General features: G+C 43.7%; 1 protein-coding gene across 2 annotated transcripts; it reads left to right on the top strand.

The window, feature by feature from the left end:
* The first annotated feature begins 7,394 nt into the window (after positions 1-7,394).
* LOC135264876 (prominin-2-like) lies at positions 7,395-22,913 on the top strand. 2 transcript variants are annotated; one of them, XM_064353846.1, is made up of 24 exons: positions 7,395-7,506; positions 7,758-7,993; positions 10,272-10,318; positions 10,904-11,106; positions 12,104-12,224; positions 12,418-12,481; positions 12,703-12,792; positions 13,111-13,298; positions 14,065-14,133; positions 14,546-14,609; positions 15,088-15,238; positions 15,552-15,710; positions 16,203-16,326; positions 16,606-16,706; positions 16,876-16,960; positions 17,180-17,326; positions 17,946-18,017; positions 18,120-18,209; positions 18,806-18,859; positions 19,258-19,338; positions 19,536-19,604; positions 20,713-20,802; positions 21,440-21,549; positions 22,101-22,913. In XM_064353846.1, the coding sequence occupies exons 2-24, from the start codon at positions 7,765-7,767 to the stop codon at positions 22,195-22,197; spliced, it is 2,505 nt and encodes an 834-aa protein (XP_064209916.1). In that variant the 5' UTR covers positions 7,395-7,506; positions 7,758-7,764; the 3' UTR covers positions 22,198-22,913. The 2 variants fall into 2 exon arrangements, with proteins under 2 accessions (XP_064209916.1, XP_064209915.1); XM_064353845.1 differs by having other exon boundaries at positions 7,747-7,993.
* Positions 22,914-23,830: the final 917 nt, after the last annotated feature.

Genomic DNA, 23,830 nt, shown 5'->3' with positions numbered 1-23,830 from the left:
TTTCCCCCATCCTCTCTTGCTTCTTACCGAGGTTATTGTCTCTGGACAGACCTCAAGCGCCTGAACAATGAATGCAAATCCCCCCACCCCTCCTTCCAGACCCCCACCCCACACACACCATCTGCCAGCGCGCGACCGAGTCAGCTGTTCCCCCAATTACAGGGACAGTCTCGCGGAATCCCTGCCACTCAATTTCCCCGCCCTGCACCCCACCCCCTCGTGACCCCCCCTCATCTCAAGTCGTTTGACTGACATGTCTGCTTAACCCTCAAACCGTTAAATATCTACAGATGTTAGATGAGGCAAAGACCAAAAGCCAAGAGCCTTCACCCACCCCACTCCCCCTACACTACCCCCCCTCCCCAATAATCCAATCACCTTCATCCATCACGTGGACGTTAAATTACAGAAATAGATCATTGATTTCCACTAGTTTTATTTAATTTCTTTAAGCCACTGACTCAGTTTACAGTGTCAGTTTGATTAATTGATAAATGTCCACACTGTCCCATTTAAAAAATTCTGCAGATGACCCATCCAAATATAATTATTGTGTTTTCCATATAAATTTTTATTTGAAAGACTTTTTTTACATTTCTATAAGAAAGACACAAACAAAAATCTTAAGGACTCGTAAGAATGATTATTTGACTATTTATTTCACAAAATATTGTAACCATTTATGATACTCTGTAACTTGAATAATATCACCCAGTTACAACTTTCATATTTACGAGTATTACATTGCATCTAGCTACCATTGAGAAATACCATTGAGGATGTCTTCCTTATTTATAAACTCTGACCACATTTCCCACTGTTCTTTGCACCGGGAAGTAATAGTCAAGAAACATCTGGCAAATTCCCTTGGGGATATAACCATTTCTGTCACGTTCATTTGTTTAAATCCGTGTAGTAGAAGCTCATTTGTGAAAGTTTTTTTTGTCTTTCTTTTATTAATTATTTGATTCTTTGTGAAGAGAAGGACGCGACCACTTTAAACTCCTCCATCGTGGTTAACATTTTCCTTGGCAGCCTGTCAGATTCGATCACACACATCCAGAAAACTAAGTCCATCGCTTCTGGACAGAAACTGCATCTGACATCTAAAATCGGTCAGTTTGCAGGTGACTGGGAAGAGTTCAAGAGCACAGTATTTGCAGGTAAACAAAACAAAAAAGCGATTGTAGGTAGAAGTGACATTTCCCTGCCTGGACTGCTCCTGGTAGCACTCAAATACTCAGTCATAAACATAGAAACATATTTTCTAATAGTATGTTGGCAGGGTAGTTTTTTTGCTTTAGGTTCCAGGCCTGTGAGGACAGCAGCCATTTTGTGATGGAGCACTGGAGATGGTCCTTCATCCAGCTGCAGCTCCTGCACACGTCACTGTGAGATTCACTTCGCCTTTTCCCGGGACCCTGCTGGATGCCTCTCAGGAGACACGAGGGGAAAGACTAACTCCCCCCCCCTCCCCCCGCCCCTGCTCGTTGCTGTTCCTCTGTCCCTGCATGCGGTGGGAAGCTCAAACACGGGTGCGCTTCATCAACAAATGCTTATTTCTGATGATGATCGATCCACGATCTTGTGCGGGTGGGCCTCCAATTTGAAGATAGCAGCTCAAATGCCAACCAAGCCATTGACCTAAAACTGAACACAGATCAGTACCAATGGGGTATCATTTGCCTCTAGATCTTATTTGTCAGAACCAATCAGATTACAGGAATCCGAGCTAGAGATGCGCCGGGGGCAGAGCCTAGCTCTCTCTTGGGAGGGCCCGCAGTGCATTTGGCTTGGCGAGACCTCCATTGACACCCATGATGGCCTTTGCTGGTTCTGTAGTTGCTCCAGGCCTGCCCCCCTCCCATTGGTCCACAGGCATGCTTGCGCTAGGATGACCCGCCTCGTCTCAGCCTCCAGGAGGTCTTCACACTTTTTTCCACGCACTTGGCGGGAGCGAGGGGCTCTCAGAGATCGGAGCTGTCGAGGTGGACTTTCACCATTTCCTCCGCATCTCCTCAGCCTCCCCGTGGTTGGGTTCTCCCAGCCCAGATCCTGCCTCAATGCATCGCCCCCCCCCCCATTCTACCCGAAGACGAGATGTTTCCCGCTCCTCTGTTCCTCTGAAGAAGGCACTCGGGGCTTTGAGGCAGTCTCTCTCAGAGATAATATAATCTCTGTACCTGCCACCACCGCCGAGCCTGAGACTGTATCTCCTGGGGGCAGCGTATCAAATGTCTCTCTCTTAAAAGCGGGAGACAGCTGGAGGGCTTGGTTTTGGATTTGAGGGGCTGAATTTCAGAGCGGTGAGGCACCCCGTGGTTGAGAGCTTTTCCCCACTGCTAACATCTGATTTATCTGGTTAGCCCACACTCATCTCCCCTGACTCCCAGTGGTTGTGCTGGAAAGGTATGGCCCCAGCAGCCTGGCTGGGTTTGAGGGTTTCAGAGCACCATCTCTGGTTGGAAGCGGGCTGTACTCCCAGGGAGGTCTTCCCCAGTGGCAGCACATTCTCATCCATCCCTCGTTCCATTGCATTCAGCTGACGCCTGTATCACAAAGCAGGATGACTGAGTTAGCTGGATAACTGCACTAAGTGAAACCCGCACCAGCTCTTTTTACTTCAGCCTATGGTCCAGATTTGGGAGCCTTCTGGGTTTTACTCTGCACACTTACCCAGCTTACTCAGTAACCCTGCGTTGTGATACAGTCCCCTGGTTTTGCCATTTCCTGGGCATTTCAGTGACTTCACCCAAACAAATTTCAGTTAGTTTCTCTGAAGGTGGGTGAATTGAAATAGAAGAGGCCCTCAGCCCTGGTACAGACAGTGCCAGACTCCTGCGGCTGTAGAGCTGGCTGCCTGCGTTCCTTCAGTGCCCTCTGCTGCTGAGAACAGGGCTTCCTGGAGGCTGATGGTTGGTTGGGCTGCTGTAGATCTGCTCTCTAAAGAGCCCCGTCAAGGTAAAAAGCACACCTGTAAAGCACACCTGTCCTGTGCAGTCCGGTCACCTGGGCCAGTCGCTGCACTGGGTGCTCAGGTAAACGAGATGCTAAAGGTGGGAATGATCTTCACTCTGGACACTGCTGCTCTGAAATTCAGACCCTCAAATCCAGCAAGCAGGTCCTCCAGCTGTCCACTGCTTTTAAGGGAGAGATTCCACACACTGTCTCTCTTTCTGCCTTTCTCTTTACTCACTCACTCTTTCTATCATCGCTGTAATAGTCTGTCCATTTATAAGACCTTCAGGGTTTTGGCAAACCCTCACAGCTTATATTTTTTATTTCATAAAATACATTTCAACTGTTGGATATTGACAGAAGCATTTCAGGTTATGTACCTTGCTCAAAGGTATAGTGGCAGTGCCTCATCTGGTGATCGAACCTGCAACCTCTAAGTTGTGATCCCAGCCCGCCCAAACATTATACAGCGCAAGAGCCCACAGCCACACTACAGGAGTGCATTAGAGGTCTTGTTTGAAAGTGTCAAAGCATACAAAAATATAGGAGGTATTCAATCTGATCTGTGGTAATGGAAGTGCATTGATTTGTTCAGTTGTTATCTCATTAGACATCCAGAATGAAACTTAACTGGTACTCCTGCGTATGGTCATGCCAAATTTCATTTAGAGGAATGTTCCGGAATGTCAGAACTGGTGCTATGAGATGATTCACACCTCAAGAAGGTTGGGGGGGTGGTGGCGATAGGAACACAGTCAATTCCCATCTTGTTAGACAACACTGGGTAAAATCTGAAGCAAATCAACATGACAAATTAGCACAGCACCTGTGACTGTGAACACCGCGGTGGAGGGCCCGGTGACCAGACCAATGTCAGCTGACTACAGTGGGGGTGCAGAAGTCTGGCAGAAGGGGACTCTGGGGTGCCCTTGGAATGGGCTAGTGATAAAGAGGCGTGACGCATTATGGCATTCTGTACTACTAGGACTGCATTTTAAAAAGTAGCTATATTCATTAGAGCTCTGACCAGTAAAACTGTTGCTGTTCATGGATCAGATTTTTCATGTCCACATCCTAAACTTATCCACTATCAGCTGCAAAGTAAAACTTATCCTAGATCAACAGTCCTACCCAGAGAGGCTGTATGACGACAAGACCAGATATAAGCGCGGTCAAAAATTTATCAGGAACCTCAACAAAAAGCTGATAACTGAGATCTTATGTCTTACAGAGACCCTCCAATATAGAGGCACATTAGCTTCAATTACATTTCTACATGTTTTATGACGGTAGAGCACACGATGTCATCCCTTCTGCTCTGTGTTTGTGGAAAGTGTCTCAACCTGAAGCTCGTCACTAGGGAGCCACTTCAGCGGAAGTTCAACAAGAACAAGCGACCTATTCAGCACGCGCAGAACGGGCCATGGCCGGCAAATAAAGACGAGGAAAAATGAGATCGTCCGCCTCATATCTTGAAACAGATTTCCAGGCGCGGATCAGGAACGGGAGGCTGAGGATTAGTTCAGTCACCCTGCGCTGTATAAAATGGGGGCCTTTCTAATCAATTAAACCCGCGACGACGGTCAGCGTGTGTCAATGGGGGAGGGAACTGGGGATCACTGACTGCCACGGCGAACAATGGGGTATCGTGTGCCTCTAAGCCCCCTCCCACATTCCCCTCGCTCCCGAGGGAGTACGAGCGCCGCTTTCTGACAACGGCGGCGGGTCCTGGGAGGTCACGGGGGCTGTACAGGAGGACGGCCCAAGACGCGGCAGCTGGTTTCCCCTCCTTTTACTCCAGAGAAAACAACGGGGCCTAAATAGCCCCACTACGTCTGTATCGATCCATATATATTACTCTCATTTATTTGTTTACTTATTAAAGTATAGGAGAGTCCCCGGAGAGAACTGCCAACCGCAATTATACTGCTACTTTATTTTTCACCTTTGAAAGACTGTATAGCTTGTACTCCTATAATCCCGTTTAATTTATTAATTCTAAATTACAAGTCTGTGTTTTCCCTCTCAGCATGAAAAAGCAAACATATAATGCACCATTACACCTTGGGATAAAATAACTCCGTCAGATAATTCGCTTTAAGCAATTAAAGCTCTCTATCAGAGGAAATAATTAGACCGAGTGAATGAAGCCAGTCAAGAGAAACGCTGTTAATATTCATTCAACCTCGTCGAGACTGTGACCAAAGAAACGCGTTTTTGTAATACCTGGCATTTCCATAAGACGCCTAGACAGCTGAAAGTGTATTGATGGACATGTATTTTTACCACTTGAGTTAACAACTTGGCTTTAGACGCAGATCGTCGCGACCGACGTAATTTTGACTGGCAGAAAGTCTAGGCTTTTTTGTAGTTATTTATACAGAACGGCAGAAAGTACATTTAGAAAACAGTGACGTCGATCCCATCAAGACTTTATTCACAGTTATAGTTGGTGAGTTATTTTATGATGAATGTTAGACGGGAGAATGTAGCCTATTTTTTAATTCATAGAAATAAATGCAAGTCTGTGAGGGGATAATGTTGTTGAAACGTTTAGAAAACTGTCAGAAAACTTTTTAATGTGATGTGGGAATTGGATCACCATTCACGTAAAAAGAATATGTCAATTTAGTAGCTTATTTATATCGGAAAAAGTATAAGCGACCACTCTCAGGCTTTTAGCCTTTGGAAGGCTTACGCTATATTCTCTCACACCACTAGACATTAAATCAACATCGATTAAGTCAAGAAGGTGATGGGCACCCTCGTCTCATTCGAACAGCAAATGCAATTCGTTACATTCACTAAATACTTCACAGGTAATACTCATTATAGGTGTCTCGGGACTTACAAAAATGTATCGAATACTAAAGGAAACTGAACACTAAAATGTATTCTGTTTCACTGGCACACAGCCATATTGTGAAGTCCAGCATTTAAATATTTAAATAGTAAGGAAAGAGCGTTAATATTATTTAAATTATATTGTATCAGTAGCATACAGCGTTCGGGACACCGCACAAATTCTAGTCAAATAAATCTGCTGACCCGAGATCAACAGACTCTTTGCGCCGCCCTGTGGCAAATAAAGTGTACTACAACCCAAGTTATCCCCTGCTGATGAATGCGATAGCTCGCCCACTGTTTTATATGAATTCCTGGGATTCCATTTCACCTCGAACTTGAGGCCAAGCATATTTTCTTGACGCGAGAAGAACCTGTATATATTTTTGTAGAGTAAGCGTTACATACTCATAAAATTGTTTTTTCTTAACTTTTCACTGTATTCCAGATTTCACCCAGATTTGACTATTCTATCTCTCTCGTCAATAGACAAGATCCTGTCAATCCCTAGTGAGTGTAGTTACTTAAATGCTGCTCTCTTTCACTATATATATGTATTTAGAAAGAAACATAGTGTTTTTCTATGTACAATCAGAGTCATGTATGTTTAAGTTAGCAAAAGTAGAAAATGGTGCACAGTACCGCCAATTTCTAGCCTCTCCTATACCAAGGCACATCTTGTTTTGGCGTTTCCAGCTCCCCGGAGCCTCTCCTCATGAAACCGGCTCTCCTCTGGCCTCCGCACCCAATGGTGGAACGGCCTTCCCTCCGTCAGTCAGGAAGGCGGATTCGCTGGTTGTCTTCCACTAACGTAAAAAAAAACCCTTTTCAAAATACACATTGATGTTTCTGTTTGAGAATTTAAAAAAACAACAGTTTCTCTTCCTTTATTCTGTAGGTCTTTAGGCCACACCTTGAAGGTCAGGCATGTGTAGAGGGGGTAGCTCCAGGTGCCCAAACATCTGCCCCTTTTGCCCCAAGTGCATGATGTGTCCCTTTTATTTGATTAACAAAATGTTATTATTATTGCTGTCATTAATTTTCTTTTCATTAATTCATTTTGATAAAATATAATCTGTACAATGACTGGGTATAGTAGAACAGTTTTTCTAGGTTGGTGTGCCCTTTTCTTACATTGAGCACCTGTCTCTGAAAAGGTCTCTACACAGCACTGTTGAAGGTGGTACTTACATAATGGTAACTTTGTGCATCTCTAGCTTATGGTATTTGCTTGCCCTGTTAAATGCACTTTCGTAAATCATTTTAATATTTTGCTTATTTGTCCATAAATTCCCTGGTAAAACAATCACACATCAGCGTGTGCAGAAAGTGGTGAATGAATCATATATGTTTGCTGGAGGCCTTCATCTGTGAAACTATAATGCAAACACATAGCCTATAGCACAGTTACAGTACGCCTATGTGCTGTGGGAATGTCATAGCACAACAAGGGCTGATTTTCACAGCATATAGAAATCTAATTTTTGCGTGGTTGTTATTTTAACATGTCATCAACTGCTGTGAGACTTGCAGAAGCTTCTATTGTTCAATGCTGAATGTAGGAAAACTAGTTTCATTCGGCATCTTTCGTGTTGCGCAATGGTTAGAGGTGAAAAAGCGATAGCCTGTTCTGCGCTTATACCCAGCCACACTTCTCACCAGGACGGAACGGATTTTCTCTGATTCCAAGTTCGATGCGTTCAAGTGAGTTCTTAGCCAATTAAAATCAATGGAATTCAACATATATGACAAGTTTGGGGTGTTTTTATCAGTCGACTGTGCCTACCTTCTTTTTCATTGACATTATTATTGTTATTATTATTATTATTATTATTGTTTTTGTTGTTGTTGTTATTATCATTGTAGTAGTTTTAAAAATAATTGCTAATCAAATTAAAACAGGATATTATGCGTAGTCAGTGTATCATTTCTAAAATATGACAGCACGTCGGCAGATGAACAATGATATTTCCGCTCGGAAGCCGCGGCTCGCTGCTGCTCTTGGCGTCGATGGTCTCGCTATGCTGCGCGGATCCGACCCAGAACTGCAACATCACCGCCCCGGCCGAATTTGTCAGCCTGGCTCACAGATCGGTGCACGCCGTCCGGAGCACAGCCGGATCCCTGAGGCCCTTGTACAACTTCGCTCGTAGCTTTCTGGATGCGGTGCAGCCCAACGAATTCCCAAGTGGTAAGCTTTGCAGGTGGACTTCTCTTTTAATATGAAGTTGTAGTATTATCTGTGGTAAAATGTTCAGATTGTAAGAGACTGCGTGAAATATTACCAAGAGGCCTTTACCCTTTCCTGATGATTTAACAGACGTAGACGAAGTATGCATCGTAATTACTATATTTTTATTATTAGCAAGTGCTGAACAATCCTGCAGGCTGCAGCTCTCCGGGATCAGGGTTTGCCCCCCCAGGTGCATAATACCTTGCACATTTGTATTTCTGTAGGCTACATCTAGAACTTTAGATGCAACGTTACAAGTTACTCATTTGTGACGTCATTTATTACTCATTTATTGGTGACGGGAGGGAGTTTCAGAAAAACGTTCAGTGTAATATAAACTCTGATAGAGTAGCCTACTTTTAACACGTATCAAACTAGGTCTACATGTGGTCCCCACTGAGCCCACATAAACTCTATTTGGGTTTAATTAACAAAGACATTTTGTGCGGAAAGTGGCATAACTTCATAAAAACACAGAATCATGTTTATTTACGACGGTACTTTGTGCATCGTTTGAATACATTTTTAACTTGCCGTTCCCTTAACGCCAAACCTTACTAACACATGCAATTTGACTGCCAGTGGTGTCATTAAATTACACCACATTACAATCAATGAATGCTGGACAATTCTGAACTGTGAAAAGATATTAGAAGCCAGTTCTGGTTATTCCTTTTGCAAAATCTAATCTTTATTTCAGAGATATTAATAATCGTGTTAGAAACAGACACAATATCACATTAAGTACAAAGTAATTCCAGAGATATGATTTATTGCAATATAGCCTTTTGTCTTTTGTAATTATACTTCTATACTTCTGTAAGACATATATTTTTTAGTATTCAATAGACATGGCGCAAAATGCAACTTTCTAAATTCCACTTCTGAAGAAATCTTATTAATGTGCATTGATTTATAAATCAATCATATGCATTTAATTAAAAATGTCTGAATTGAATCTTGGCTATTAGCAAAGATACCCTTAAATAAAAGCTGAGAATCTGCACTTTAACCATATGTGAATTATTTCATTGCTCTATTGTTTGATTATATAAAATTGTGGAGACAATCAATATGTCCCAACCATTATGGAGAACACTGTATATAATGAGAACAGGATATCTGACATTAGTAACCTGCAGTGTAGAGCAGGGGTACACAATCCAGTCCAGAAGGGATGTAGCCTCTGCTGGTTTATGACTCATTTCAGCAAGTGCTTCCTTTAAGGCACTGATTGGCTAAAGGGTCCAACCCAACTTGTTTTTAAGGCCTCAATTGGCTGCTGTTTGAAAGGAAACAACAAACAAAAAAATCAGAGGCCACTCTGGGCTTACAAGACACCGGGAGTCTGATGCCGTTTGTCTATAGAGTGTCCAACACCATGTCAAATCTGGGCATGGACACTTATATGTATCTGAAATTTTACAGAAAATAATCATATAAAAATATGCAATGACAAAACAGTCTATTGAGTTGATCTAGGAATGTCATTTACCTGTTATTTATTGAATTGGTCTCTAATGACAAGGGAAGGGGGGTGCAGTGCAGTTGCTCCTAGATGGTGACATTGCTGTAGGCCAGAAAATACCAGCTGCTTTTAAGAAGACTTGAACCAGCAGATTGCCTCTGACCTAAATACAACTAAAATATTTGTGATTTTTGTGTGAGGTGTGCAAAGCTTCCCTTGGGCTCTCTTAAAGACATTTGTCACAGGGTGTTCTCCCCGTGGCTACAGTACAAGTCAGCATTAATCAATGAATTTCTTTTCAGGCATCTGTCATAACAATATCATAATGTTCTTTCCTAAGTGACTTAGTTGCCAAGTTAAACCATAGATCTCAACATTTTCTAGATTTTTAAGAATAAGTAATTGTGTAATCAGTGGCAGGAAAAAACTCCCCTGTAGAAAGAAATCTGAGGAGGAGCCCAGTTTCAGGAGGAGGGCATCCTCCACTGACTGACCTGATGTCAATAGTTGTGGCTGTTGGTCAACTTTGCGGCGAATCCACATCGCACTGTATTCCACAGACCATAGTGAGAAGTGAAGATGCACGCCACCATCCTCTATATGGCTTCCCTTTAAAAAGTAGGCTAATACTGTGATTAAAATGGAGGATTGCCAAGGGCTAAATACGTAGGCAGGTAGCGTGTATCTGTCCAGAACCAAAGTAAAAGCATCTGTTTAATTTCTTCATTTAAAAAAAATGGAAATGTTGATGGCTTTGCTGCCTTTCAGATATAATACAGCGAGTCGTGGATGATGAACAGCTGGACGCTACTGAGGTAAGGGGCCTTCTGCGGGTTTCCCCGCATATTTATTCTCCTTCGTTTTTATTTTGGCAAGGGACACGTAGGTTTGCGAGGACACGCATTCAGCGTGATTGCGGTCCCCCGCCTCTTCCATGGGCGAACGTGTGAAAGAGTGAAGCGTGTGCTGGTTGGCTGGTATGCGACTCATCATTCAGGACCGACGGCCTTCGATTCACATGTTTCCTCGCACAACATCTGACAGCTGCTGTCATCGTCACTGATATGACTGAGGGTGGGGAACTACATACTGTAGGGTTGCCCTGACAACCATATCAGCAAGTCACATCATTTCACCTACCTCCCCCCTCTCCCTGCCCCCCCCCCCCCAAAAAAAGACCTGAGCTCCCCCGTTCCTCCAACCAGCCCGCCACCCCCCAGAATCTCACTGCAGACCCCCCTCCCCCCCCCCCCTCGAAAGCTACAGTGTAATTCAAACCCTGATTTTATTCATGTAGCAACTGCGCAGCATGTGAAATGTAATCCCCTGTGCTCCACTCTGTGCCTAACTTCCTGTTGATAAAACGCCTCTGTGTCTGTTGGAAACGCGCCCCTCCCCAGGTGGCTGGGTACGAGGCCGGGTACCTGGTGTGCCTGATTCTGGCCCTCCTGTACATGATCCTCATGCCTGTCCTGGGCGGAATTTTCACCTGGAGGCATTTCCACGGGAACAGTGGAGGGAGCACCCTGTCGTCGCTGTCGTCACACCGTCATTGGGGCATTGCTATGGCAACTTGCCTAGCTGCCACCACCGTCTTACTCCTGTAAGTGAAAAAAATAGTACGGTTTCGCTGGGACATGTGGACTACACCATTCACTTTTACATATGCTTTCCATAGATTACACAGTGGTACTTACCACTTCATGTTTTCATTTACGCAGCAGACTTATACATTGGAATATAATAATTTTGCTGTAGGAATACAGGTAAACCCTCCCAAGAACAGCACTGCATTAAGAACTCCCATTCCCCACTGTTATTTTCACAATGGGAGGTCAATGGCATGTCAAGCACCTGACATACGCCCCCTCACACAGTGTTTTACCTGCAGACTGTGCAATCCTTTTGTTCATGAATGCTGAGGGCCCCTGGTCCTGGAGAGCAACAGGATGTTCAGGTTTGGTTACTCAGCACTTAATTAATCAATCAAAGCAACTGAGCACTCACCTGGTTCCCTTGGTCTAAATCGGTTGCTGATTTTGAGGTGGACCCTTTGGCTCTCTATGACCAGGGCTGCAGACTCCTGCTTTGGAGGAAAGGAGGTTAGGGCAGGGATGTCAAACTCCTGCCCTGGGGGGTCATAATGCCTGCAGGTTTAACCGCAGTCCTGGGGGGCCATAGTGTCTGCAGGTTTAACCCCAGTCCAGTCATAACATAACATAACATAACATAACATAACATAACATAATGACGAGAACAGGCCATTCAGCCCAACAATGCTGGCCATTTTCCTGACTAAATTATGCCGAGCGCTCTGATTACCTACAGACTAGATGGTATCTAACACGGCATCGGTCCTGGTCTTGAAAATACCCCTAGTTTCTGCCTCTACTACTCCACACATTGACTGCATGTGTACACTGAGTTGAGGACCCTTGAATTGGTCTGTAGTATCCCTGAAATAATCTGTACGCCTGATCTTATGTGAAATGACTCTTAGTGAGCTGGAGTGCTGGTGCACTGAACTCTCATTGTGTTCCTTTGTTATATGTGTGTGTGTGTGTGTGTGTGTGTGTGCACGTGTGTGTGTGTACCTGTAGGGCAGGCGTGATTCTGGCCTTCACTACCAACAACAGAACCAGAGAGAGCATGAAGCCCAGCCTGTACCATTTAAGGTCCAGTCTGGGGGACATGGGGGATGCTCTCAAATCGATCCCAGAGGTCAGTGCCCCCCCCCACCCCACCCACACACACACATACATACAAACATACACACATAGTTCTTCTTGATTAATCGTGTCATAAAATACATAAGATGTGCCCGGCTTTCTCCATCAATCTGTGAGGGTGAAAAATTAGTATGACTAATCCACACCAGAATATGAATAACCTGTGCAATCTTATGTTTTTACAGAAACTTGATCTAATTGTCGAGATGTACTCCGTACCCAAAGCGAACATTGAAAAGCATTTGAATGGTAATATATTGTTGCACAGCCTACGAAAGCAATTAGCCCTTTTCTGTTTAATCTGTTTCTGCCCGCTTTAATTTTAAGAAATCACAACCTGTTAGAATAGAATATCTTTTATTGCTCATTAATGTTGCCTAAAATAGAAATTAGGATACAGATCATTCGCACTATTAGATAATAAACCGAAATTAAAATCGTTGACAGATCTCTGGTGGTTTATCTCTCAGGTGTTGGTGACGACATTGGCCAAGCAGTCATCGCATCGTCTGGCACAGAACTGGAGGAGGCCCTCAGTAACCTGTCAGTCTCAGTCCAAGGTACGCGGCCTCCACGTACAGCTTTCTGGTGCCATTTTGGCGGAATTACATCAGATCTACAGCCTCATGAGAACGGGTGTGACCGCTCATCATTATTTCAAACCACTTTCAAACAAGTTGCTTTAAACGCTAACGTGGTCATGAGGTGTACCTGACCTGGATCAAATGATTAAAAAAATAATTTAACCCTTAAAGACACCAGCATGACTCTGGAAGATAACTGGAACATTTGTTTTCACCAGTATATGGAGCAACATTCTTTTGTCTCCCCCCACGCCTCCTCCGCGCCTCCGTCGCGCCTCCCCCTCACACCTGCAGACGCTGTCGGGGCCAGAGAGAACCTGCAGGCTGTGCACACGCTCAGATCGCACATGCAGGAGAGGCAGACGCAGCTGAACGCCCAGCTGGTGCAGCTCAGACAGGGCCTGCAGGAGACCAGGGACTCATGCCCCGACTGCGGCCTCCCCTCACCCAATCAGCTGCGCACAGACGCCGACTACAGTAAGGTACAGCACCCTCCCAACCAATCAGCTGACTACAGTAAGGTACAGCACCCTCCCAACCAATCAGCTGGCTACAGTAAGGTACAGCACCCTCCCAACCAATCAGCTGACTACAGTAAGGTACAGCACCCTCCCAACCAATCAGCTGCCACGACTTAACAGTAAGGTACAGCACTCCACAATCAGCTGTACGACAGCACATAAGCACGCACCTCCACATCGCTGCTACAGTAAGGTACAGCACCCCCACCATCGCGATACAGTACGTACACACCCTCCAGCATCACTTGAACTGACACGATACAGTAAGGTACAGCACCCTCTGAACCAATCACCTGGCCCACAGTTAGCCCACCAGTTAGCTGCAGGCCGCTGAGCACGTATGGGGTTGATTAATGCTTGGATGAGAAAGCACAGTTACTGCTGGAAGCGGTGTTAGTGGGCCAGCAGGGGGTGCTCTTTGCTCTGGGCTAAATAGAAACCCAGTGCCCCAGCACTGTGATGGGGTCATTAAAGATCCCTTGGTACTTTCTGAAATAGTTGGGGGATTTTACCCATGGTGTCCTGCTGAAACTTCCGCTAAAACTGGATCTCTCTACAGCTCTATGTCTTTCCGCCTGATAACCCCCTACACATGATTGGCATCCTTTGCATTCCTACCCACTTTAATTCTTCACTGCAAAAGAACTGAGTCGAATAACAATAAAAAAATTTTCAAATGCAGCAGAAGTGTGATATGCCTCTGTAAATTTTGATTTTGTCCTTACAGCTCCCTTCGGTGCAGCCCAAGCTAGAAAGGTTTCCACCTGCGGCGGAGTTTACAGGCCTGTTGGAACAGGTGAGAGCATCCAAAGATTTGGGTCCGGGACTCACAACTCAGAGGTTGCATGTTCAGCTCCCCCAGTGAGGCATTTCACTTGATCAGCAAAATTCACCTAAATTGCATGTAAAAAAAAAAAAAGACAAAAACAGAAGCTATGCTCGTCCTTACGGCATGGAAGGTGCTCCCTGACTGTGGCTCTGTTGCTACAGGTGTTCAGTGGTGTGGTATGGTGGCAGGGTGGTCAGCAAGAAGGAGGTTTCCGGGTGTACCTCGCTCTCTCCACATGTAGACCAGCGTCTTACACAATCACCCATTTTTAGAGATACAGAGAGAAGGCACCATATGTCTCACGATTTTACCAGGAAACAAAAAGTATTTCCTTGTTCCTAACGCTAGCATTGATTAAATCAGTCCTTTTGTGTTGCAGGCTAACAGTTCCTTCAATGGAATTCCCCAGATTTGCAAAAACCAGATGGCACCTTCTGTAAAAGGTCAGAAAGACATTTCTTATTATCATTCTGACTAATTATTATGACTATATTTTTCTCTCTCCATGTATGCAACTGCGCATCTGGATCATAGCAATGTGTGCGGTTGTGTAGGTGTGTACATGGATGCGAGTCGCAGAAGAATTATTATTTATCATTTATTTTCATCCAGGCAGAACGGCATGCTTGATGCAGTAGAGAAACTCAGAATAGCATCAACATCGTGTCTATTCATTTGACTAGGGTGAACAGCTGTGGCAAGTACATTATATAGTTATTTCCATATTATTTCTAGAACAGTTATTACCTCCATGCGTCATCACATGATCCACCTCAGTCCTCCTATAGCCCACCAGGTAGCCTCTCAGCAAAAGGACCACTGAAACAGACTCTCTCTCTCTCCCTGTCCCTCTTTCCATCTCTCTCTCTCCCCATCTCACCCTCTCTGTCGTCTCTCTCTCTCTCTCTCTTATCTGAACAGCTCTTATAGGTGACTGGGAGAACACCAGTACATCACTGAATAGTTCCAGCCAGCAGTTTCCCTCTTTGCAGTCTCTCTCAGATGTGGTGTCTGATGTCAGACATACGATCAGCGTTTATGAGGAAGATATAGACCACTACGAATACCAAAGGTAACACTGTGTTCCTCTGGAAACATTCCACCCTCCACGCCCACACACACCCATGAACACACACACACACACACACACACACGCACACACATATGCATACTGGTTTTTGCTACATGGTGAGGACATATGACTAGGAGAGTACGGGTGGGGACACACGCACACTCACACACACACACACACACACACACACACACACACACACACGCACTCACACACATGCACTCACACACACATGCACACACACGCACAAACACACACGCACTCACACGCACACACACACGCACACACACACTCTCTCTCTCTCTCTCTGCAGGTGGGCGGTGGCTGTCACGTTCTGTACTCTGATTCTGTTCATCGTGGTTCTCACTGCCGTGGGCCTCGCCCTGGGCCTGCCGGCGTTGTGCTGCCCTGATTCCTTCCCCGCCCACGGCCAGGGCCAGCTGGAACGCATCGCCGTGACCCTGCTCCGAGTGTGGGTACACCGGCCTCACGCTTAACCCAACGCTCCCCTAATCACCCTATCCCTCTGAACATGGCTGTGCGTGTGACATACTCAGGACATTAGTGTTCACAGCAGTGCTCTCCAACCCTGGTCCTGGAGAGCTACAGGGTCTGCTGGTTTTTGTTTTCACCTTAAAATCAGCACCCAATTGAGACCCAAGACACCAGGTGAGTTGAGTTAACTGTGCAATCAACTGCTTTAATTGATTCATGAAGTGCACAGTCACTATGAAAACGAGCAGACCCTGTAGCTCTCCAGGACCAGGGTTGGAGACCACTGGTTCACAGCTTACAGCCTCTTACAGCAATTAAACGTAAGACTAGGACCACACTATAAGCTGTAATACCATCATTATTTGGTACCTGGTATAATGTCCTGAATTCCCAGAATGCTATTGGTTGTTGCGTTTTTCTGTGTGTCTGTCTGTAGCTGGTCTGTCTGTCTCTCTCCCTGTGCCTGCAGTGCAGTGCTCATGACCCTCATCTTCTCCTGGCTCTTCATCATCCTCGTCTTCATCGCCTTGTTCTTCGGAGGAAACGTCCACACCTTGGGCTGCAGGAGCTGGAAAAGCGGGGAAATTTTTGAGGTGTGTGTTTTCATGAGTGTGTGGTATGTGCGAGTGTGTGTGTGTGTGTGTGTATGTGTGTTCAGTACCACTTAAGAGAGCATTTTGCACTTCAGAACATTGACAAGAAAATAATCATGAATATTATGTGTAACTTGATAAATAACCCTGTTTTCACCCAGGTAATAGTATATATGGTAGAAGAGGCAGTGTACCACATTGAAATTGAACTGAACACAGCCCACTTGTCTTAGAGGGATAACCATTATGACATCACACTGCCCGTCTCTCCCCACACAGTTTTTCGACCAATACGATGACCTGTTCAGCAGCCTGAACATCAGTCAGCCTGACAACAGCTCCACCCCTTCACTGAACCTGAGCACAGCTGAAATCTACTCGTGAGCTCCATACCTCCCTCCTTCTCTTTCACAGCTATCACAGGGATCCTTTCCATAACCATTTTTCTGTGAGTCTTTCAATGCTCCCCTGAATGCTTTGGCGTCTGCTCAGAGTGTTTATATGAGTGTGTGTGCATGCGTGTGCGTGTGTGTGTGCCATTTTCCACAGTGGCTGTAAGACCGGGCAGTCTCTCTTCCACTCCATGCAGTTCGGGCAGATGTTTGACATGGACGACTTCCTCAATGTCAGCAAGGTACTGTTCTGGAGACTGCCCAGGAAATGGAATATACTCCCAACATATAGTGAAATAAAACATATTTTCTCGACTAGTAAAGACATCGGAAGACTTCGCTACACAGTATATTGGCGAATATACAAGTTAACGCTGCTTTCGGATACCGAAATACATTTTTTAAAAATACTATGTGTAGCTCAGAGGCTGATTTGGCACTCTTTCCCATTCCCGGCTCAGTACATGGTGGGATTCAGGCAGCATATCCACAACATTTCCGTAAACCTGGAGAACTTCCAGCTGCTGCCCTCAGAAGGGACGAGGAACATGCAACGCTTCAGAGACAGCGGCATCGACAGCATCAGCTACGCTGCATTCGGCATTCTGGTAACGTGTGTGCATTAGCGTGTGGGCGTACGTATGTATGTATCTATGTTTGTATGTAGTATGTATGTATGTGTGTATGTAGTATGTATGTATGTGTGTATGTAGTATGTATGTATGTGTGTATGTAGTATGTATGTATGTATGTGTGTATGTAGTATGTATGTATGTATGTGTGTATGTAGTATGTATGTATGTGTGTATGTAGTATGTATGTATGTGTGTATGTAGTATGTATGTATGTGTGTATGTAGTATGTATGTATGTGTGTATGTAGTATGTGCATGTGTGTGTCCACACACCTGTATGCGGTGTGTGGTTCATATTTATGTGAAAAGAATGTGGTATACGCTCATCCAACTGGTCTGGCCAGGAGCAGGGCAAACGAACGAGACAATGAGAAAATAAACGCATGCCTGACGAAGTGCTCTTGGGTCGAAACGTTGCACTGTGAATAAACCACAGGGGAGCATTTGCAGGTGTTCTTTATTTTATCATATGTGCTTGTGTCACGATGACAAATCTGGGTTTTTTGGGGTCTTTTTATGTCTCTTTTCTATACACTGGCAAGTACAATGGCAACTAGTAATGGTGTGTTTGTATGTGCGTTTACTCACTGCAGTTGAGCAGGCCAGTGATGAAGACAGACCTCACAGCGTTGGCAGAACAGCTGGACGTGGCAGCACAAACACAAGTGCGTGTTTTCTCTTTCCTGAATGAGATAAGATTTAACGGTATCACCGGGACCATGAGGAGGAAGATAAAATTCAAAAACACATTTCCTTATAATTCACAGACAAATGAGAGCATAAGGAATGACCTGAAGAGCAAGGCCAGTAAGACCAGGGAAGTGAATAAACTGGCCCAGCAGCAGGAACAGGATGCCGTGAGTACAGTCTGTCTGCACGTCCACACAAAATTCCTACGTTAGGATTCTGTCCGCACAAAATTCCTACAACATTAGAATTCTGTCCGCACAACATTCCTGCAACGTTGGGATTCTGCCTGCACATCTGCACAACATTCCTACAACATTAGGAATCTGTCCTCACAACATTCCTACAGCATTAGGGAAGTGTAAAAGTAAACAATACACAAGACATACATCTGTTTGCTGGATGTCACATACACATTATATATCAGGTGACAATTAGCTTTGCATCAGCAGTAAAGTTCAAGTCATTTAAAATAATTTGAAGTGAGTATGGTCATTAATTTTCAAGAACTGTTTCTGACAGGAATACACTTAACTGCAGTGGTTCCCAACCCTGTTTCTGGGGAGCTACTTTTCACTCCAACCCTAACAACGCACACCTCGTTCAACAGCTAGAGATCTCGCGGAGCTGTTAATTAGTGAAATCAGGTGTGCCAAATTATGGTTGAAATGAAAATCTATGGGATGGTGGATCTCCTGGAACAGGGTTGTTGGGCACCACTGCCTTATTGCATAATTACTGCTCTTCCATCTTTGTTTCCTTACAGGAAACGATGAACACAAGTGTGAACGCCCTGTCAATGATCAGTGCGCACTTCAAGGTGACCCTGACAGAAGTGTACAGTCATGGCTATGTCACTGTTGTAGTGCATGGATGGGCCCTGCACCTCGCTATCAAATCTATCGTCTTCTGTACAGACAGAGGGGGATACAACCATTAGCTCAGCTCACAAATACAATTGGTCATTTCACGTTTTGAGAATGTATGGGTAACTTTTTACTGAAAAGTATCTAGCAGATACTATCTAGCAAAGACCAATGGAAATATGTCATTGACTTTGACATTGGTGATACAATTCATATTGATTGTTTCCACTGTAGTAGTTGTACATTTAATTGTAATTTTAATGGTTGCATAAATTTTGAACATTTAAACATAAGAAAAACTGTGGACACATGAATATGTTCGCGCACCGACCAAATTCTCTTTTCTCGCTAGGCTAACATAAACAAAGCCCTGGACAGCATTGGGCTAATGCAACAGAGACTACAGAAACCTGTGCCAAGCATCGTGAGAAATGTAGGTCTAATATCTACACTCTGCACTCACTCTGTGTTGATGTAATGTAATGTGATGTGATGTAATATAATGACATGCTATACAACGTAATGTAATCTACTATAACATACGCTATGCAATACGATTAATCTAGTGTAATCGTATGTAATGACATGTGACGTAGTGTATAGTAATGCGAGGTCATGTTCGTCTGGCAGGTTTCTCAGTGCATTCTGCGCAAGGGGGAGATGTATCTGGACCAGTACCTGGACTGGGCGCGTCACACGGTGAGTACTGGCACACCCACACCTAGTCCACTGCCTCAAAACCCACAGGTGGCTCATGGGAAGGCGGAATGTGGGCGGTGGGTTGTGCGGGGAAGCTGCCTGAGTTAAAGTAAATGGTGAACTGCTTACTTTCACAGCAGTAGCTAAAGACGTACTTGCGCTCATTTTGACGTGCGGAGGGGAAAACGTTTCTATATCTGAGGCTATATTTTATTTCACAGAAGATATTCGCTCGTTAAGCATGCTGTGGCAGCGGAATGTTTAGGATCTCCTTTAGTATTCGTCGAAGGCAGGAGCTCATCAGCCTCCTTAACTGGCCAATCACTGTGGAACACAGTCATAGTGTATCTGCAAATCAAGTGCACACAATCGTGTACTTTATTTATATATTTTGATTCACCTTGTGGAGTTAAAGTGAACCCATTTGTAAATATGCCTAATGTAGAACACCTGAATTAAAGAACCACAATGAGTGGAACTTTTAACTTCTAATGACCTTCTGAATACATTCAAGGGTTGCAGTAAGATGGTGGAAAGGTGCGTTTCCTGTCCTGTGTTCCATAAGTCTCTGCCCATTCCTTAACCAAAGGCATTTATGAATTATGAAGTCACCACACAATGTCTGCTGAAACTGTTGTTCATCTAAACATAGAAATTTGAAACAGACACATGATGCAAAGCAAGTTTGGCAGACAGCAGATGTAGTGATGTACATATTTGAAAGACTGGTTTTGCAGTATCGCTTCTGTGTTTCGTCAATCAAACAAAAAAAAATCCTTCAAACTAAATAAAGGTTTATGAGATTCTGTTCTTCCTTGTACGACATTCATTGTGACTCAGCACTCAACATTGTTTTTTTATAACCAGTTCATTCACTGCTTTGAATTGATGTTAAATGATTAGAACTGCTTTTAAATCCTACAACACAAACACAACACTAAAATTGTGCCCCAAAATAAAAGAGGTGCTTTTTAACTTCTTAAAAAAGCACTACATTTGTTGCAGGTTTTCTTGCTTAGGGTGTTAAGTGTTGGCCGACATGAAACTTATAAAAAACTACAGGTGGACAAAGCCTAACTGATGCACCATCGTGTTCCTCTGTTTGCAGATTATAAATGAAATTCTGGAATGCCAATGGCTGCCTATATCACTGGATAATGTGTACACGTCCTCGTGTGAGAATGTCGTCGACCCCTGGGTGAGTGTCAGTGACTGCCATGTGACTGCCAAGCGCCGCACTTGTTTTGACGATGGCTGCCCTCTGCTGTTCAGAACCTGTAACAACACTCAGAATCTTCAACTTGCTGAATTAGTAAATGTCAGTCAATAGAGATTGGGAATTCGGCAATGAAATTAAGAGGAAAACTGTAAGGAGAGAACTACAGCAGAACTGTGAAGAGAGACGGCTGAGTCCTTCTGTGCTTGGTTAATACTGGATTTACACTTGATGGTGTGAGAATGGTATTAGGCAGGCCTTGTGCTGTTTTTCACATAGCTCATGTGGATGAACTTATGTTCTCTTCTCTCAACTTATGTTCTCTCTCTCGCTCTGGATAAGAGCATCTGCTAAATGAACAGAATGTAATGAAGCACATTCAAACTGCAGAATGTTGTATGTAAAGTTCTATATAAACACAGTAAACTTTCCAGTGTTAATTGAGCATATGAGTCCAGTAGGGACCATTTGTACTCAGTAAGAGTACATTTAACCCTGAAATTTCTCCTGTGAATTTTACTTCCGCATTACTTACTTTGTGGATTGTGTGGGATAGACATTTATGCATCTTTTGTGTGTTTGATTGTAATGACCGAGTTCTCTCGCTGTTTGCGTGCAGAACGGATTCTGGCTGTGTTTGGGCTGGTGCTGTGTGTTCCTCATCCCCGCTGTGATCTTCAGCCTCTTTATTGTCAACCACCTGCGGCCCCCACAGCCTCACCTCCCCAGGTCAGTGTCCCCATCAATCTTTTGCTTTATAGTCAATCAACCAATGAGTAATATTTAATTTCAATTTCAATATTGTATGTAATATAGTGGACCAGAGAGCTTTTGGTAAAGAGTAGCAGAGAAGTGATCGCATAGACTTATAACTGCGAAGCTGCTGCATCAATGTGGTGTCTGGCAAAAACAAAAACAGGTTTAATTGGTGTCTGCTATTTGCAAGGCTCTTCCAAACAATGGCTGCAATGTTGTTCTCTTGACAGGGACTACTAGTACACCTTTGAAATGATAAACAATACCATTTAGAGTGACATACATCAACGGATATTGATATTAGCATGTATCATGTTTTTTTAGCTGCTAGGTCAACATTTTATATAATTCTGCTTTGATATAATTCTATAAAATTTGAAGAATCTATGCTTTGTTTCACTGTGCAGCATCTGCTTGAGATTTTATACCGGTATATTCGAATGAATTGTGAATGATACGTAAATGCTTCCCTTTGGAATGAAAGAGAATGTTAAGACACTGTCCCTCCCTCCTCTGAATACCAGTGGTAAAGATGCATCAAGCGAGCCTGAAAATAAAACAGGAAAGACTGAACCCAACAATTACGTGAACCTTACGAAAATCACGGACCTGAGCAGCTGAGATGAGCGCCGCAGAGACCGGCGTGGTGACGGCCGGTTAAAGAAAAGACCACCACAAAACAGACGTGTCAAATTGCAAGAAAGAAGACGTCCCTGGACATGCATGAAGAAACGCCGGCTGAGCTGCAAGCTGCACCGTAGAAATGTAGTAAAATAAATAAACTCTATCAGTGTTTGTACAAATACAAAAGGGACAGTGTGAACTCTATTATAGTTACAAGTATTGAGCACTTTGTTGTGCTCTGGCTCAGATACACACACAGCTCCCCAGCTGAATCTTGGGCTAATCCGTTCCGTACCACATTGACCAATCACATCGTCCAACTCAGTATCTACCAGCCAATAACGTGAGCCAAAAACCTACCCACAGAAGACTGGCTTTGATTGTGTTTATTGTACAAGAAGCACATTTTAATAGCGTGGTGCTGAGTCTCCATGGACAACACTGAAGCTAATTGTTTATTAAAGTGATTTTCGTCTATTTTTCATCAATTTGGGAAACTGATTTCCTTTTCAAGCCATATCTAGTAAATCTTTGCCTCTTAACTCATATACACTCTCTCTACAAATCTACCTCTGGTTATCTGAAGATGTTCCATGGAAATACCATGCAATTACTGTTATTTACCTTTGGTCTGAGTTTAAATTTACTTGTTTATATGAAGGCATCAAATGAATACCATTAACTGTGCAAACAATAAAATATATTTACCTCCACTGGGTTCTTCTGTCATTGATCCTACGCACCCTGTGGCCATTTTAATTTTTTAAATTAATGAACTCCACCACCAGCAAAGGGGAAACCTAAGTTATTTACCTCTTTTTTTATATCTTCACCCATTCTTTCTGTTATATATTTTCTCATTTCTTTCTGTGTGACTGGATTTCAGTAATTGTACTTAATTTTTATAATACCACCATTGTGACACCTATTTCCAGGTTAGAGATCTTGTAAACCAGTGAAGGTTCTAGTCCGTGTTTTCTGGAAAGTAGCAGGATAATTCACTCATGAACTTGAACAGCAAGGCCCTTATTTAGGTACTATTCATAACTAAAATGGTTATGCATTATTAAGTGATTAACCTGGAAACAACTGTATAAACAAATAACAAGAACCTGTAATATTGGTGCTGCACCTTCTACTCAAAGACAATTCAAGTTTTTTAAACCAGTTCCTCTAGCAGTGAAACTTCAATGACACACGGAGAGGGTAATCTTTCCATGTTTGGGAGGCTATATGTTTAGCCAATTTGAGGTGAGAAGTGTGGTAAATGGCTGTGTATTTCTATATAAAACTTACATGAAAATAAAATATAGCATGTTCCTGTGGGTTAAAGACTTTACAAAATGGATATTGCAGAAATACTGATTGAAAAAACTAGCTGTTTAATAATAAAAAGGTGTCCAAGAGGACCAATTCAGCAGCCTAGTGTGCAGAATGGGTTAACTACAGTAACACCTTTATTTTTCCATGTAGCACATCTTGCTAAAGCACTAGTTCTTAAGGCAGTAGCAGGCCCCACAATCCGGAACTGAATTATCACAAAAGCAGATGCCATTTGCAGTGTCATTAAGGCTTCTTTCGCTGAAGGAACTCCAAATAAGAGCATGCTGGGCCCTGTAGTCACAGGTTT

The sequence above is a fragment of the Anguilla rostrata genome, chromosome 10, assembly GCF_018555375.3.
Source record: "Anguilla rostrata isolate EN2019 chromosome 10, ASM1855537v3, whole genome shotgun sequence".
Classification (NCBI taxonomy): domain Eukaryota; kingdom Metazoa; phylum Chordata; class Actinopteri; order Anguilliformes; family Anguillidae; genus Anguilla; species Anguilla rostrata.
The sequence above is the reverse complement of the archived record's forward strand: the minus strand, read 5'-3'. Positions and strand labels throughout refer to the sequence as shown.

What these genes read in the sequence shown, in the direction of transcription:
- LOC135264876 (XM_064353846.1), top strand. Translation starts at nt 7,765, where the DNA reads ATGATATTTCCGCTCGGAAGCCGCGGCTCGCTGCTGCTCTTGGCGTCG. An exon ending in CCTGTCAGTCTCAGTCCAAG is followed by an intron (nt 12,793 to 13,110) that starts GTACGCGGCCTC and finishes TCACACCTGCAG; the next exon opens with ACGCTGTCGGGGCCAGAGAG. An exon ending in GACCACTACGAATACCAAAG is followed by an intron (nt 15,239 to 15,551) that starts GTAACACTGTGT and finishes CTCTCTCTGCAG; the next exon opens with GTGGGCGGTGGCTGTCACGT.